Here is a 16,678-nt window from a genome sequence, read left to right as displayed (position 1 = left end):
TATAAGCTCCAATTCATATCCTTAGATTCCTGAGAAACGTCTTCAGGTGGTTGACTGATTCTGATTGGACGACATTTCTAAATTATTTTCTAGCAGCTGAATCCCTCGTTTTTTACTCAGAGGTGTAACTTGATTTAGTTCATTTAAAGACACGAGTCATGTAGCATTAATGCACATTGATATAAATGCGCCCACGTGTTTCAGGGCGCCCGTCACGATGCGCCCGTCACGATGCGCCCGTCACAATGCGCCCGTCGCGCGTTCAGCATCGTTTAGATGAAGCCAGCGTGTGGCGGCGAGGGGCCTGTGATGGATGTGTGACGGTGCAGATGTGTATATAACATAATAATACCAGGATGTTCACAGGAACGCTGCCGGGACAAGCCGGATACAACCGCACTGACAGATGTTACCTCACCAGGTGTTGGCCGAGGTGGGTTCAGAGCCACGACGACCTCTGACCCCTGCAAAAAGCTCTCTTGGATGCAAAGTCGTGCCTCCCTTTCGCACACACACACACACGGCGTGCTGAAGTGGTCACCTGCAGGTGACAGCGGACAGAAGGACACTGGTGGTTTTTGACACTGGGTGGGGGCACGGGGGGGGGAGGTGATGGGGGGGGGGTCCAAAGCTTATTCAAGTAACCAGTCAACGGTAGTTTCTTTCCGCCACATCCTCCACAACAGAGTCTCCTCCGGCATGGCGATCACCGACTTCCTGGCAGCCTCCGACATCACATCGGCGATCAGCGCTTGCAAAGGTGAGGAGACGATTCCGACGTCCCGAGCTGACGGCCTCTGTCGTCTGAACTGCTCCTGTCTGTGATTCAACTTTCAGCGAAGGACTCCTTCAGCCCCAAGACGTTTTTCAAGGCCGTGGGTTTATCCAAGAAAACTCCAACAGAGATCGAGAAGGTCTTTAAAATCCTGGACCAGGACAAAAGCGGCTTCATTGAACAGGATGAGTTACAGTTGAGTTTCACCGTACAGATTGTCCATCTATCCATCTGCAACGTTCCACTTTGCCGTCTCTTCTCTTTCTCACCTGCTGCTTCGTCTCTGTCAGACTGTTCCTGCAGAACTTCTCCAAAGGAGCGAGGACCCTGACCGCAGCCGAGACCAGGAGTTTCCTGAAGGAGGGGGACGCAGACGGAGACGGGAAGATCGGCTGGGAAGGTTGGAGGCTCTAGATAGTGTAGAATGAGATCTTCGTTCCTCGCTGCCAGAGAGACGGGGAATCGCCTCAGTGAATCACATGTTCAAGAATGCGCACATTGATGCCTGAGTGACCTTCTGAGTGATCACTGTCCTCCGATTCACGCACACAGCAGTAGAACGATACAGGTGTTTCCAGGTGTGAGCCATTTGAAAGAAAAGAGCACAATTAATCAGCAAAACAGTAAAAGAAAAGAGCAGCTTGTCCTCATGCAAGTGTCCCTCATCTGTTGCCTATTTTAAAAAAGTTCTCTCTCTTCTGTTTAGAGTTTTCTGCGCTGATCAAGTCTTCATAAAACACACGTGACCCGTGTGATTCACCGTGATCACCTCAGGACGGACCGTTTTTTATCGAATGCCAACCATCTGTCGTAAATGACACAGACTTAGCCGGGGATTTTATGTGTCCACAGTCAAATAAAGCAATTCAAAAGGTGAAGGATTGTGTGTTTCCTCGTGTGTGTTCCTCCTGTCCCGGTGCCACAGTGAGCACTCGGCCTGACGGAGGCTTCGGTTTCTACTAATTAACGGCATGAGCAGCTTCACCCTGCAAAATCAGGTGTGGGGGGGGAAACAGCTGGAACGGAGGCTCCGGCAGTGGGAGAAGAAGCTCTATGATGGGAGGAATGGGTCTCTGGCTGAGCTTCAGATGCGCTGGTGGAACTGGGACGGGGTAGAGTTTCTCTGCAGGACACATTCATCTGCACCTTCCTCTCTTCTCACTTCTATTTCTGGAGGGGACAAACTCCTGCTCTCAGGTGGGGCACTAGAAGAACATCGCCGGTTAAAAAACAGGAATCTGCCCATGCAGGGGGGGGGGTTCAGGGGGTATCAAAGACCCCCACAGCCTTACTCGATATGTGTAATTTAAACCTGATATTGAAGAAGGGCAGGAATAGTTTCAGTATCTGTGGCCGAGTCGTCCGAGGTGAGAGACCTCATGTGACCACAGGCGATGTTTAAGGCCAGAAGTTTTTAACAAGATTTGTACTGAAAATAAACATATGGGGGGGGGGGGGGGGCTGGCTTCTGAAACATCACACATCTGAAGCTACTAAAGTAAAGGAAGTAACAAATTAGTCAACAAGCTCGAAGAGGTATGACGTTGTAGAACTACATCTGGAGTCCAAACAAGAATAAATGACTCTTACGTCGCCCCTACAATCAATATATGATACAGGTCAGGTGACAATTAAAGCCATTCAAATCTGCTGATGATTCAATACGGGCGTCAATGCCACCTGATGCGTGACGGCTCCGTGACAGGCTGCACCTGTCAGGGGGGCAAATATGGGCACGGAAGGCCCCCTCGCACCGCTTCATTGCCTTCATTGTCTGCAGCCCGTACGAGAGCTGCGTGGAAGGAGGTCGACCGCACGACGGCTCCGCACCAGAGGGTCGAGCCGACGGGGGAACCTGTGATATCGGATTTGGGTGTTTCCTGAAATAGCGTCAGAAATAGTTTCATCGCCATAAGGAGAAACGGTGTGAATGGGTGAAGGAGCTCCAAAAATACAACCTGGCACACGGTGCCGAGCTTCGTGTTCAGTGGATTCTGGTGATACGTGCTGGTGGATCCTAGCAGTTATCTCAGCACGTGTCGCTTGCTGTCTAATCGGACCTCTTTGGCCCCCTGATTACACCCTGATAGATACTGCTGTAACACAGGGGAACATGCCTTTAACTTGCATGCGTTTCTCTTTGCATCTAAACCTTGTGCGTTTTTAAAATGCAATATGATTTCTGGACTCATTCCCCACATCAACCCTCGCCTGTGAAGATCAATCAACACAAACCGGCCTTTTTTTGACGCTGCAGGCATTTTATGGTCGGCGATCACAAACATTTCCCCCAAAACTGTGAACAAATCAGATGCTCATGCAGACACGCGGCTTTAAGCACGATATGACATTACGGACGCAGCCCCCGAGGAAACAACGTCACTGCGGAACCTGTGTGAACGCCCAATAAGCAGCTGACTCCTTACAAAGCTGCCTGATAGTTTGAATAAACAATACAAGAGTTCACTCTGGCCTCCACGGTGCTCTGCACGGTTTAACAGGTCAAAGCGACGTGGCCACAGAGAACGTTTCACCCAAATCAGCAGCGTATATAATTAGCTGTGTGCAATATCAAGCACTTTTGCATAGGCCCACACAGCCTACCATTTAAGCATCTTCATTTATGTGCTTATAAATAGAACAGCTCTGTCTACTGGACACATTTTTCGACCGACTGCTTCGACTGCTTTGCACACAGTGTCCATTACATAGCCTATGCATCATATTTCCGCCGGGTGAAGGTATATAAGCTCGCGAGAGCGGCCGAGAGGTCCACTGCAGTGAACAGATTCGACCTGAGCAACCCCCCCTTACCTTCAGAGATCACCCTGAGGTGAGTTGCACTGAGGAGCTGCAGACCTTTAGGCAGATCCACTGCCTGACTCAGAGTGTTTCAGGGCTTCGACTTCATGCAACGGGATACAAATCGAGGAAAGGGCCAGAGTTGGCTTTGGACTATGGAACCAAATGGGGGAAAAAAAGCTATTTTCCAAACCACTGCTGCAAAGGATACTTGATCTTTTGCCTTGGAGGGCTTGGTTTTGGGAAAATTGGACTACCTTTTCTGATGATTTGTGCCTTGTCTTTCGGGGCTGCCAGAGAGGAATACTCAGAGAGCAACTGTAAAATATATTGCATGATAAAATAATAGTAGCTCCTTAACTTTGAATGCTGAATCCTGACCTAAAGTGCAGCGAGGGAACTTAACATGCTTCATAGATTCCAAGTAAAACTGCTTAATCCTGTCTGATTTGCTACAGCCGAACTGATGAACTGATGCTTTGTCTTCTGCTCTCCTCCCTCAGCTAAAAACAAATCAAAATGGCATTAGCAGCATCCCTGAACGCGGCTGACATCACTGCAGCCCTTGCAGCCTGCCAAGGTAAACCCCACCCGACAATGACTCGATGATGCAGGCACACTTTATGTAGCCCAATTCTTTTGTTCATACAAAATCGCATTACGAGATTAAACACACACACAGAGCTCAAAGTGGACCTCTGCATCTTTGCTGCATTTACCATCCGGTGTCATTTGAAACCCATCAAGGGGCTGGATCGATAGCAGTGAGCATGCAGAACGGGACCTTGGTGGCTTCTTATCTTAGCGGACAGCCTGTTTTCTGATTCATCTCTGTGGCCCCTGTGAGAAAAAACAGTCAGAGGAACAGCAACCAACGCCACCGAAACGACGGCTGCAAAAACACGCCTCAGCTCCCGTCTGATTTTGTCTGCAATGCCTGAACGCGATTCCTCGTCTGTCTCCTCACAGCTGCCGACTCTTTCAAGTACAAGGAATTCTTCAAGAAGATCGGCCTGGCTGCCAAGAGCGCCGATGACATCAAGAACGCCTTCAAAGTCATCGACCAGGACAAGAGTGGCTTCATTGAGGAGGAGGAGCTGAAGTAGGCACTTCTCTTCTCTCGCTTTTTCACTTCCACTTTAGTGTAGGGGGACATCAGACGAGGAGGTAACAGGGCAGACTTGACATTTTGGAACCAAATTAAGGGAATTACTTGACCTCTTAAATGATTCTGAACTAAACACAAGGAGAAGAATACACTGAGCTTAAAGCCAACCAGCCAAAGAGAAAAATACAGTCCTATTTCTGTTGTGCAGGCTCATGCGGTGTATCTGCTCTCCTCCACAGGCTGTTCCTGCAGAACTTCTCTGCCTCTGCCAGAGCTCTGACCGAAGCCGAGACCAAGGCCTTCCTCGCAGCCGGCGACGCTGACGGCGACGGCATGATCGGCATGGACGGTGAGGAGACAAGAAGAGCTTTTAGCTTGAATTGCAACCTGATCTAAATATATGTGCGGCCCTCCAAATATCTTGAACGGACACTCATGGATTGTCTCCTCCTTCCCTCCCCCCTGCAGAGTTCGCCGCCATGGTCAAGGGCTAAATGAAGAAGTGACCAACATCTTACTTCACTACTCTAAAGGAACAACTTGAGCCAAGACATACTCCTCCTCTCCTCTTCCCCCCTCTCCTCTCTCTCTTTTCAACTCTCCACACCAGTTTTATACATTTGACCTCCCCCCCCCCGGACCGTAACCCCCCCTGCATCTCTCTCTCTCTCCCCCCCTCTGGCCCTGCTATGTCCATGATGAATGTACCTGGTTGACTTGTGTCTCTCTCTCTCGCTCTCGCTCTCATTCACTCCTGTCCTTGTTTCACTATGTGAGATTTGCTTACTGTGAGATCAGTGATGATGCACTTTTATGGGAAACGGACAGACGATGAGAAAACAATAAAGGTTCTTTTTCAATAAGTCTGTACCTGGTCTTCAATACGGTTCTGATTCAGCAGATCAAAGAAACAACAAAGTGTTAATTGACAGAAAGGTTAAAACGAAACACAGTCAAGGGATCACTCTCAGCACTTTGCACTAAAGAAGATGATTTAAATGATGAATCCGAGAACAGGAAACAAGTTTTCCGAAGCACCAAATGAACAGAGCACAGTGAGTCATATAAAACAGTTATTTTATAGTTAGATTTTTATGACGAAGGCGGCCACACTCATAAATACTGAACATTTAGCTAAAATGCTAATCCAAAGCAACAGCAGCGCGAGTGGGAATCATTTAAAAGTCTCTGTGATGTGCATCATGCAACCTAAAGATTTCTAACATTAGCCGGCATACCAGGCCAAGTAAGGCTGCAGACGACTGCTGATACGGTGATTTACACTGAGACGGAATACAACTCCCCGGCACGCCACGTTGGATGTCTCTGCGTTGATGGGAAGCAGCCACAAGGTGGTGCATCCGATCAGTCAGAAGGCCACCAGGGTTTCACCCACTCAATGGCTTTACATGGACCACCTGGAGGAATACAGAGACTTCATTTTCTGCATTTTTAACCTTAACGAGTTTGAGATGACGACTCACAAAGCGGTGAGTCAGAGCGCCGCCGCGTGTGATTCTCTTAAGAATAATGAGATTTATTCCCTTGGTCCTGGTTACAAAAAAAGCATCCCTTCCCTCTCTGCTGACGCCGTTAGTGCTGACCGGGTTCAGGAGGACGGGACGGCTTCCCTTTCAGACAACAACATCGTCAGCTCAGACTGGCCAGTTGTCATGGTGACCAGGTACAAACCTCGTGACCTCTGTGAAAAATAGCTTCAATCTGCTCCCAACCTGCCATCTGACAGTGAGGCATCCTTCAGCACGTCCACATGAAAACCCTAATGGGGAAAACCGCGCTTCTTTTAGTGTATCCTGGACTCGTAAACAGATTTTTGATGGTAAGTTGTTTACTTCGTAAGATGTAAGACGAGATTGCTAATAGTTTTTTTTTTTTTTATAAAGCTTTATAATTTATAAAGTGTGTATTCCAAATGCATTGCATGAATGTAAACATAAGTATCCCATTCTGCATAAGTCCACTGTCAGAAAAATGTGAGTGTTTTTGTTTCTACTGAAACACCTTGTACGTATCAGTGAGACACACAATGTCACGCGAGGACATCACACAGTCACATAATGACCCACTGCTCTGATTGGAATTTAGCAGATTACTCACTAAAACCAGAAAGAGGGGAAAAAAAGGGACCTGATTAAATTGGAGATATTTAAGCCGGCACACATGCACCTGCAGAGATGGAGAGGAGGGATGGATGGAGCAAACGGTTGATTGGACAAGTCCGTGACAGCGAGGAGGAGGGGGGAGGAGATGTCAGTGGCAGATACGCACAGTGCGCGTTAATTGGCAGGTGAGGAACACGAGAAGGAGGCGGCCGGCTGCAGGAAACATCTGATCCGCCGACAGGTTGGAAACTCAAGCATCCTTCGCGGCATATAAGACGGAGGCAGCTGTCAGCGTCTCCACAAAACCTCCTCCATCTGCTGCTGCTGCTGCTGCTGCTCGGGACCCGGAGCCGGAGAGGAAGCCCAGCCAACGGCGGTGAGTCGCCCGGGGGGGGGGGGGGGGGGGGACACAGGTGTTGGCCAGGTGTGCTGCTGCCTGCTGCTTTGTTCTATCTCAGTCTGAAATGCTTTGTCCTGACTAACGGACGTGTTGACTACGGAAAGGAGCTGAGCAATTAAGGACCTGATGAAGTTTTTCATAATTTGGTTCATGACACTATTGTTTTTACGCTCACTAAGCAAATGTGATTCCTATAAATAATTCATAAAAGATGCATTTACAGAACAGTTTAAGCGTACATATAAAAACACAATGTGAAGCCTGTTGTCAGAGGATTCAAGTTACAAAAGCCACGTTAAGCCAAGTCTGGTTTTTCAAAGCAGGGGAACCTTTTCTGATGCTAAATTAATTGTTTTTTTAATTACTTTTAAAACGCGGACTGCTCGTCCACTCAAATAACCTTTCAATGGTCCCTAATTGCCAAATTCCTTGCACAACACAGCCCAGTCCAATTAGCGGCAGCCCCTGCATGGGGAATTACAGCAAGGCCGCCTGGTGGCTTAATTAAACCAAAAGCCTCACGCATCTGGCAGGAAAGATTCATTCAATCTGCCAAACAAATCTCATGTTTCTGCTTTTGCTTATTCTCTAAATGTTCTTCTGCCAACAAAAGAATCCTGACTTGTGTTTGATGAATATTAACCTTAATGTATCTATAGTACAAAATCAATGAATCCAGCATGACGCAGATAATAATAACACTAGTTCTTTTCTTTGAGCACACAGGATCAAGATGTCGCTGAACTCCATTCTTTCAGCTGAGGCCATTGAAAATGCTGTCAAGGACTGTCAAGGTAGCGTCTCACACACACACACACACACACACACACACAGAAACGCCCTGCTTACCAATGTTAGAAGTCTCCACTCACGTCAAGCTCATTGTGCAGCATAAATGACTTATCCATACACGTTAACAGTAGAACACCATCACAGGATTAATGTCTTAATCTTTCAGTAACTAAGTAATCCAGAGTTGATAATTCAATTTAAACCACATGCAGTTTTAATCTCCAACTCAGCTTCCAACAGGCCCAATTTTCTCTCGTGCGTTTGTGTGTGTTTGCAGCTCCGGACTCATTCTGCTTCAGAAAGTTCTCCCAGCTGTGTGGCCTCTCCTCAAAGACCCCCCAGGAGATCAAAGAGGTCTTCCAGATCCTCGACGAGGACCAGAGCGGCTTCATCGAGGAGTCCGAGCTCAAGTGTGTGAGGCGACGACAGGATGTGTGATGGAACGGCTCTGCGTGAGAGCGCTGGTTCTAGTCCTGCCTGATGCTGTGATTCATTTGCACCTCGACTCACTGTAAATGTCTTAATCTGCTGTTGGGTAAAGGACTATTGCCTTTGGGTCATATAATCCAGCCGGGGGAGCGACCCAAGCTGTGAGATTCAGGAATATGTGCGTTTATGTGCTTATTATTGTGCAGAATTGACTCCAATGATTACAGCGCATGTACCCGTGGGTGTGTGTGTGTATTTCTAGGTACTTCCTGCTGCGGTTTGTCCCCGGAGCACGAACACTGACTGAGGCAGAAACCAAGAGCTTCATATCAGCCGCTGATGATGATAGCGACGGCAGAATTGGAGTACAGGGTTGGTATCTAAGTTCTTACCTTCTGTTTGTAATACTGCAGGCATGCATTAATAAACCTTTTTGCTGTAGAGGTCAGAATGAATCCATCCTTTGAGCTCAGATTTGAAAACATACAATGTGTCTTTCTTATATTTTTTACCACCTTCAGGTATTATTTTTGCAGATGATTCACAGCCAATTCAACTTGCTTTTTTCTCCTCTAGAATTCCAGAAAATGGTCCTTTCCTGAGTTTTACAGACAATAGGAGCTCAGGTCTTCAGTCCTCCCTCCCCAGGAGCCTTCTGGTCCAAGCTTCCATTCCCTTGTGATCTTTTTCTATTAAATGCGGTGTGTGCTAATTGTTTTTCAAACTTAATTTAATGTGTCTTTCCTATGGCTACTTTTATATTTTCTTTTCTGTGAACACCCCACATCTATCATGGCATTAAATAAACACGTGGAAACACAGATCAAGTCTTTGTACTTATGTCCTCTGTAATTGATGGATTAATGCAAAGAAATGGTCTAAAATGATTCTTCATTGCATTTATGTTCAACAATAATTCATAAATGTGCACAAATGCTAGCAGATTCATCAAGAGGATAGAGAGAGCCAGGAATAAGTATGGGGAATAAAAACCTGATTGGGTTATTTTGCATGTCTGAATTTGACAAGAGAAAAAGTTGCAAAAAACCTTATTCTTTTTTGATTTCATGCCCACTTGGAATATGATTACAGTTTATCTATTTGTATTTAGTATAAGAGTAAGCCGGGGTGTAAAGGATTTAATGTGTTTACAAGGAAAACGTTTTTAAAAAGTTGTGTTCATAGTTATACAGTAATTATTGTGTTGGTATTGGTTATTATAAGTTAATAGTGTTACCATAATCGTAAAGTAAAGTGAGGATTTCATCCTCTATACACAATGTATCTTCAAAAGTATCCAATATGAGACACAGCTGAAAAGAAATATTGCATTTACTCACATCTTTGCACATTCAAAAGTACATGTGATATCTCAGTTACTCAAATTCCCAGTATGGAGTAGGAACCTTTATTTGAAGCAATTGGTTAAACACGAACAGTTGAACTTGTGACACCGCGCTGTCAAAAGCAGGAAGTTAAACATGTAAAGTATTATGCGGCATCTCCTCTCACGATCTCCTTTGCTGGTTTTTTGTTTTATTTATACACTTTCTGACCACGTTCACATGCACGTGTTTGTTCAATAAGGTGAGTCTTTACCGGGGTGTTTTTATTTTACCGTCACGGTTCCTTCCGCCAGGAACACAACTCCTCTGCTAGTAGAGACAGCTAGCCGGCTAACTAGCTGCTCAAACTGACAGCTAGCCGGCTAACTAGCTGCTCAAACTGACAGCTAGCCGGCTAACTAGCTGCTCAGACTGACAGCTAGCCGGCTAACTAGCTGCTCAGACTGACGTTAACTAACATCGGTCGGTTGTTGGTGGTTGTGCTTCTAAATGCGTAGTTACGTCGTATGTTTCATTCAATGGGTAGTGAGTTAACGCGACATCGAGAGCGTGAAGCATCGATGGGTTTGACGGCAGCTCAGCCAACTGTCCCTCTTTTAACCGGTTTGGTTTTGTTGCAAAAGTTAAGTTAAGTTGTCTCCGGGATGCGGAGGTCACAGCTATCGTTATCCAAGTCAATATTTAAATACTCTTCTACGGAAAACGAACCTGCTGAACTTTTCCCTCCTCTGCATTTATCTCATTTTAGTGGTTTCTACATTACATTCAAAGGTTGTTTTTTTTTACTTAATTGGATTGTTGTGGTTCTAGTTGGCGGATCAGCTGCATTCATTAATCCTTACGCAGTGTTTTTAAAGAAAGAATAACTTCACATGGAGCCTGCGATTCACCTTTAGGGTTAACTAATTACTAGCTGAATGCCTTTCAATGCAAAAGCCCCGCAATACTCCAACTCCTTACTTTGACCTGGTGTGCGTTAACGGTAATTGTCTGCGTGTGAAAGTCAATAATTATTATCTCACCAATGTGACTCTCTTCATCCTGCAGACCCACGGCATGCTCACCAAACTGTCTTTGGAGCAAAGGAAATCCAGCGACAAGTCACACTAATGCTGACGATTAGGTAAAGCGGACCTGGTTGTGTGATGATATCTAGAGGCCTCTCAGTTTTTAACTGCATATTTGTATTTCAACTTTCCCTTTGTGTCTGTTACAGTCCCAGAATGGCCGCAGGAATGCAAGAGAAACAGTTCACAGTATCCCTGCTCAATTTTTTCATTTACAACCCCACATTTGGGCCACGTGAAGGAGAGGTGAGGATGATTCCTAGATGAAGATGTGCAAAGCAGATGTTTCACAACTGAATTTAGATTATTCTGATAATTCAGAAACCCTTTTGATTGCGCAATTGCTGATTCAATATGTGTTTATAGGAGGAGAAGAAGATCTTGTTTTACCACCCCAGTGATGTGGAGAAGAATGAGAAGATCAGAAATGTGGGCCTTTGTGAGGCCATTGTTCAGTTCACAAGGTGAAGACCTGAATACTTTAAAACAGAAGCACAGTAAAACTAGAGCAGCGTTTTCCCGCCTGCAGGCATTTCCTTGTTGGTTTTCATTTCTTTGAATCTGAGATAGAAGTGATTAAGGTGGTCAGACGCACGCCGATGCATATGTAATGGCTGTAAAAGCACAGATTAAGTGGCTGATCCTCTGGTTTTTGTGTCTCATCGCTGTAACGTCTTTTTATCTTTCAGGACTTTCTGTCCAACGAAACCTGCCAAGTCTCTGCACACACAGAAGAACCGTCAGTTTTTCTTTGAGGCTGAGGACAATTTTTGGATGGTCATGGTAGGGGAAAGGCTCACATGTGCATTACTCCAGTGTTCACGCTGTTTGTCTGGAGGGTCGGTTGACCGTCTATATATCATCCATTTATATCTGCCGCACTTTACTTCAATTTCCTTCCTCAGGTGGTTCGAAACCCAATGGTTGAGAAACCAAACAAAGATGGTAAACCTCCCACAATAGAATACCAGGAAGAGGAAATACTTGTGAGTACTAAGAAAAAAACAGTCAACATCTGTATTTCTTTGATGTCATGAACGTTTTACCTAACATGTCCTCTTGACTCTGTAGGACACTGTTTATGGTGCCGTGGTAAAGGAATGCTACAGTATGTACAAGGTGAGTTTCAGTAGGTTTTAGAATCTGTCTGTTTTTATAACATTGTTCTTCTAAAGGCCATATAACAACACCCTTACAGTAGCTCAGATTACCGATATATAGACTCTTCATAATGCCAAAAGAATCCTTCAATAGCAGTTGTTGTTGTTGTTGTCTCTTGTAGCTTTTCAACGGCACCTTTGGCAGAGCGATGGAAGCCGGCGGAGTGGAGCTGCTAATACAGAAGCTTGAAAAGTTCTTCTACCGGGTAAGAAGCTCATCTCTGAAAGAAACGCATGCTTCACTTGGGAAAGTCGTTGAAAAGGTGCTCGTCCTTTTTTGTTATCTGTCTACCTTCGCTGCCTTCACCCCACAGCCGCGTCCCGAGTGACTCCGCTCCGACCGCTGAGGCTTATGTGAAAGTATAAAGAATTCATTTCTCATTAAGGAACACCCTCCTTAAGTTAACACAGGCTTCCCTCGCCGTCGTGTAACCCAAAGACGGGGAGAAAGTGATGCTGCGGTGTTGGTATCAGAGGTTGAATGATGTAATCGTCTCAACAGGGCATCAGTCAGAGTTTCTAATTCCTTTCTTTTAATATTGCACTGTAAGCAATCTGTGGGTAAACTGACCCTTATCTCCCTCTCCTGTGTTTTGGGCTCGTGTGCACCTGCGTGCGTCTCCAGTATCTGCAGACTCTCCACTTGCAGTCCTGCGACTTGCTGGACGTATTCGGAGGCATCAGCTTCTTCCCACTGGACAAGATGACCTACCTGAAGATCCAGTCCTTCGTCAACAGAGTGGAGGAGAGCCTCAGTCTGATCAAATACACCGCCTTCCTGTACAACGACCAGCTTATCTGGTACGGAATGAGCACTGGTGTGTGTGTGAGTGTGTGTGTGTGTGTGCTCTGTAATGTTGTTGTGTGTGCAGGAGCGGACTGGAACAAGATGATATGAGGATCCTGTACAAGTACCTGACCACCTCGCTGTTCCCCAGACACTCTGAACCAGAGGTGAGGAGGCACAGGGACAAAAGCTAAAGGGAGCAGGGAGGTGTTTGTAAGACGGAGAGAAGAGGCTCACTCCTAGAAAACCATTGCAAAGCATCCCTCTTGTAAATGCACGACCGTCTTGGTCTTACTTCTCCCGAATATGACATTTACAATCCACTCATTTCCCCTTTAACCCGTCGCCCTCTTTTCTATCTGCGTCTCTCAGTTGGCCGGCAGGGACTCTCCTCTGAGGCCGGAGGTCGCAGGGAATCTGTTGCACTATGGCAGGTGGGTCGCTGGTCTGTATGTGGGAGCATGAATAACATGTGAGCTAATGTGCAGTCCACAGAGTGTCTGAAGAGGAGACACCCTTGGCAAACACTTGTTTAAGCAGGAGGATGATTATTACTTCTGCTTCAGGGTTAAAATCCTTTTGTTTGGTTTCAATACACATCAGTAACAAGAAACGGTTTCCTCAGGTGTTAACCCACATCTGCATAATGTGCAGATGCTGCATTGTCTACATTTGGCATCATGGGGCAGGAAACACAGCTCAAGAGGTCTGACACACCAGAATGTAACGAGTATTTGAGTCTCTGATAAAACCGTTACGAGTAGCAACCAGCTGTAGAGTAAGAAGCAAGGAGAACATCGTCATGGTTCCACCTAATGTTGAGCCGCGTGCTTCGAGTCCCGAGCAGCCGAAGCACAACAGTGAGTTCCTTGTTCCCACGGCGGTCTTGCCCTTTGGACCGGCCGTGGAGAAGTCAACGACTTCTGGTCCATTTATAGTCCCGTTTCGCAGTGGCTCTGACTTCGATATTGAACGTCACACTTGGGACATTAACTCTCCCCTTTGTCCACTGCAGGTTTTTGACCGGTCCCACTAATCTCAAAGACCCAGAGGCTAAATTCCGATTCCCTAAAATATTTGTGAGCACCGAGGACGGCTACGAGGAGCTGCACCTGATCGTATACAAGGTGAGGAGGAGCAAATGGGATCTGCCAGGTCATCAGACCTCAGGCTCAATCCTTCAGGGGTTTTGGTGTGGGGGGTGTAGGGGGGGTTAAATATTTTAGAATGATTTCTATAATCTGTGATTTATATTCTGCTGCTCTATCAAGAAATCATCTGGGTTTTGGGGGATTAGACAGCTCCATTTTAAAAATGATGAAGTACGTCCGATGTTGCTCGTCATCACATTAATGTGCTTTCCAACCCGTGTGACCTTGATTCCAGGCGATGAGCGCCGCAGCTTGTTTCATGATCAGCGGTAAGTGTGCTTCGCCGCCCACCTGCTGTCGCTTCAGTAACGGATGCAGTTCACTTCTACTCCCCGGCTGGATGTGTAAAGAGAACGGTCATTATTTAAGGGGGTTTTCTAGTACGAAGGACAATTTACTGCTATTTGAAATGCTGAAATATGCTATTCTTTCTTTTTCCAGCTCATGTCTGACCACCTTCTCCCCTCCTTCTCGTTCCAGCCTCGGCGGAGCTGACGAGGGACTTCTGCGAGCAGCTCGACGGCTTGGTGGGCCCCCAGCTCACTCTGCTGGCATCTGACATATGTGAACAGTTCACAGTAAACCGCAGGATATCCGGGTCAGTTCAGAATCCACCGCTCTCCTGATCAACAACGTACCAGCCGCTGAGGAGGACTTTGTACTCGGACAGCTCTTCCTTTTAATTGGCTTATGCCATTTACATCATTGATAACACAAGACGAGCTTGTTAGGCTGCAGCATAAGCGCAGTGGATGATGACATCTAAACTAGCGGCGTCATCTTGTCCGACGAAAACGTGTATTGCCTCAAACGAAAGCGTCTCTCTTACAAACAGCCGTGTTGTTTATTCGTCGGTTAAGTCACAGTTTTAACCCCAGCCGTTGGACTGAGACACGTCCTCATCTGTAATCCACGACCGGGCTCCAGACCCGTTGGATGGGCTCCATTTTAAACCACATAGTGAAATATGCACTGAATAAGTGATGCCGTCCCAAACTCCTCCGCTGTCATTGAGTTCTGGTGTGTTTGTAAATAATTCAAGGCAGCACAGATTAGAATCGGTTGTATGTTTAAGTACATAGCCGCTCTTTTCCAGCGCTGCACTCGCCGTTGTGCAGTAATAACTGTCCTCGGCTCACGTTAATGCGGGCGGAGCACAACTTGGATGTTATCAAGTGTTTTGGCTTACTGCATTATTTATTAATGTCTGAGCTAAAATAACCTTTAAAGGGTGCTTATTTTAATGTATGTGTTCTTTTCGTTGTGTCTATTCAGTCCAGAGAAGGAGCCCCAGTTTAAATTCATCTACTTCAACCACATGAACCTGGCGGAGAAGAGCACCATCCACATGAGGAAAACCGCCAATGTTTGCCTAACCTCTGTTCACCCCGACCTCATGAAGATCCTGGGAGACATCAACTGTGACTTTGCCAGGTACAGCAGAGAAACTCTTCGTTCTATCTAGAGCAAATGACACCAGAGATCATCATCATCATCATCATCATCTGAGCCGAAATCAGATTGTAGAACTAAAAGTCTCCTCAGCTCTGAGGGGTTTTCACAATTCTCAAAGCCAGGAAAGAAATATGAAAAATACAAACTCTCTCCACGGTGTGAGTCGTTTTACACGTGATGCTGCCGGGATGTTTTTAAACTGACTCTGTTTTGAAGCAGTCACAGGACCGAAGTCATGAGAGAATCCCATTTTCAGTCCGAGGGACATTCATAACATTTATGTAATTTATTTGTGACACTATCAGTTCCTCTTTAACTGCAGATGTGTCATTAATTATGTAACTACGTTCTAATAAGAAGTTAAATGTTTTAGTGTTCTAACTTTGAACATGTGCATCATTTCTGATTCATTGTTAGAAATAGTAAGTTATATTTTTTTAATTGGATTTTCTGTGTATGAAGAGCAGTTGCCCTTAGAACCTACTGTAAATGTGGTAATTCTTTTATTTAATGTTGCTCTGTTAATGCTCTGTGGCACCCAGGGTTAATGAGGATGAAGAAATCATCGTAAAGGCAATGACAGACTACTGGGTAGTTGGCAAGAAGTCAGACCAGAGAGAGCTGTATGTGATCCTGAACCAGAAGAACGCCAACCTGATTGAAGTAAACGGTACGTGTCGGCGAGGCGTAAATCCGTGTCATTACCGCCCATCACAAAGGATAATCTGCCTCCATGCCTAATCTCTTCTTTGCCCTCAATGCTCTTTGTCTTTCTGCTCTACAGAGGAGGTTAAGAGGCTTTGTGCGACGCAGTTCAACAACATTTTCTTTTTGGACTGATGGAGCTGTGAGACGGAGGCGATTTCCCTACACTAAAAACTGTCAGCGTTGCGGCATATTATGACAGCATCAGCGTAATGCAATAATTGCATTGTAAAATAAAAAATAAAAATTCAAAGCTTTGTAACCAGGTTTGTTTCTAATTGAATCTATAGCATTGTGACTTTCTACTGTAATTAAATGTAAATTCAGATTTTTATTGTAAATGCACTTTATTTTCTTTGATTTACTTTGTACATACTTTTACATTTTTTTTGACTTGGGATATTGTCTCATTCACAATTGAAAATCTCAAATTAATTTATAAACTGACAACACAGAACTATTTGCTCCAGCTTAATTCAATAATCAGTCATAGTTTTAAAATAAGATGTTATTGTGCTTTGCAAACAACTGTTATCTTTAAATAAATTAAGGAGGCATTTTATTTGGTGTACGGTAGT

The 16,678-nt window shown here is 45.5% G+C and overlaps 4 protein-coding genes across 4 annotated transcripts; all 4 read left to right on the top strand.

Moving 5' to 3' along the window:
- The first annotated feature begins 629 nt into the window (after positions 1–629).
- Positions 630–1,653, top strand: LOC120818841 (parvalbumin, thymic-like). The gene is made up of 4 exons (XM_040175698.2): positions 630–760; positions 838–970; positions 1,066–1,175; positions 1,482–1,653. The coding sequence occupies exons 1-4, from the start codon at positions 700–702 to the stop codon at positions 1,508–1,510; spliced, it is 333 nt and encodes a 110-aa protein (XP_040031632.1). The 5' UTR covers positions 630–699; the 3' UTR covers positions 1,511–1,653.
- Positions 1,654–3,467: 1,814 nt separating this feature from the next.
- On the top strand, positions 3,468–5,548 carry pvalb3 (parvalbumin 3). The gene is made up of 5 exons (XM_040177434.2): positions 3,468–3,608; positions 4,081–4,157; positions 4,547–4,679; positions 4,925–5,034; positions 5,154–5,548. The coding sequence occupies exons 2-5, from the start codon at positions 4,097–4,099 to the stop codon at positions 5,177–5,179; spliced, it is 330 nt and encodes a 109-aa protein (XP_040033368.1). The 5' UTR covers positions 3,468–3,608; positions 4,081–4,096; the 3' UTR covers positions 5,180–5,548.
- A 1,335-nt stretch (positions 5,549–6,883) lies between these two features.
- On the top strand, positions 6,884–9,250 carry pvalb9 (parvalbumin 9). The gene is made up of 5 exons (XM_040177646.2): positions 6,884–7,184; positions 7,935–8,002; positions 8,278–8,410; positions 8,692–8,801; positions 9,006–9,250. Exons 2-5 carry the CDS (start codon positions 7,942–7,944, stop codon positions 9,029–9,031), a joined length of 330 nt encoding a protein of 109 aa, XP_040033580.1. The 5' UTR covers positions 6,884–7,184; positions 7,935–7,941; the 3' UTR covers positions 9,032–9,250.
- A 580-nt stretch (positions 9,251–9,830) lies between these two features.
- ccz1 (CCZ1 vacuolar protein trafficking and biogenesis associated) lies at positions 9,831–16,662 on the top strand. The gene is made up of 17 exons (XM_040175811.2): positions 9,831–10,016; positions 10,823–10,898; positions 10,992–11,088; positions 11,209–11,306; positions 11,532–11,625; positions 11,748–11,828; positions 11,914–11,961; positions 12,125–12,208; positions 12,628–12,803; positions 12,875–12,956; positions 13,162–13,223; positions 13,805–13,916; positions 14,176–14,209; positions 14,421–14,538; positions 15,216–15,374; positions 15,938–16,065; positions 16,180–16,662. The coding sequence occupies exons 2-17, from the start codon at positions 10,885–10,887 to the stop codon at positions 16,233–16,235; spliced, it is 1,443 nt and encodes a 480-aa protein (XP_040031745.1). The 5' UTR covers positions 9,831–10,016; positions 10,823–10,884; the 3' UTR covers positions 16,236–16,662.
- The last annotated feature ends 16 nt before the right edge of the window (positions 16,663–16,678 follow it).

Source organism: Gasterosteus aculeatus, chromosome 5 (assembly GCF_964276395.1).
Source record: "Gasterosteus aculeatus chromosome 5, fGasAcu3.hap1.1, whole genome shotgun sequence".
Lineage (NCBI taxonomy): Eukaryota > Metazoa > Chordata > Actinopteri > Perciformes > Gasterosteidae > Gasterosteus > Gasterosteus aculeatus.
Note: the sequence above shows the minus strand (reverse complement) of the source record. Positions and strands in the feature narration are given on the sequence as shown.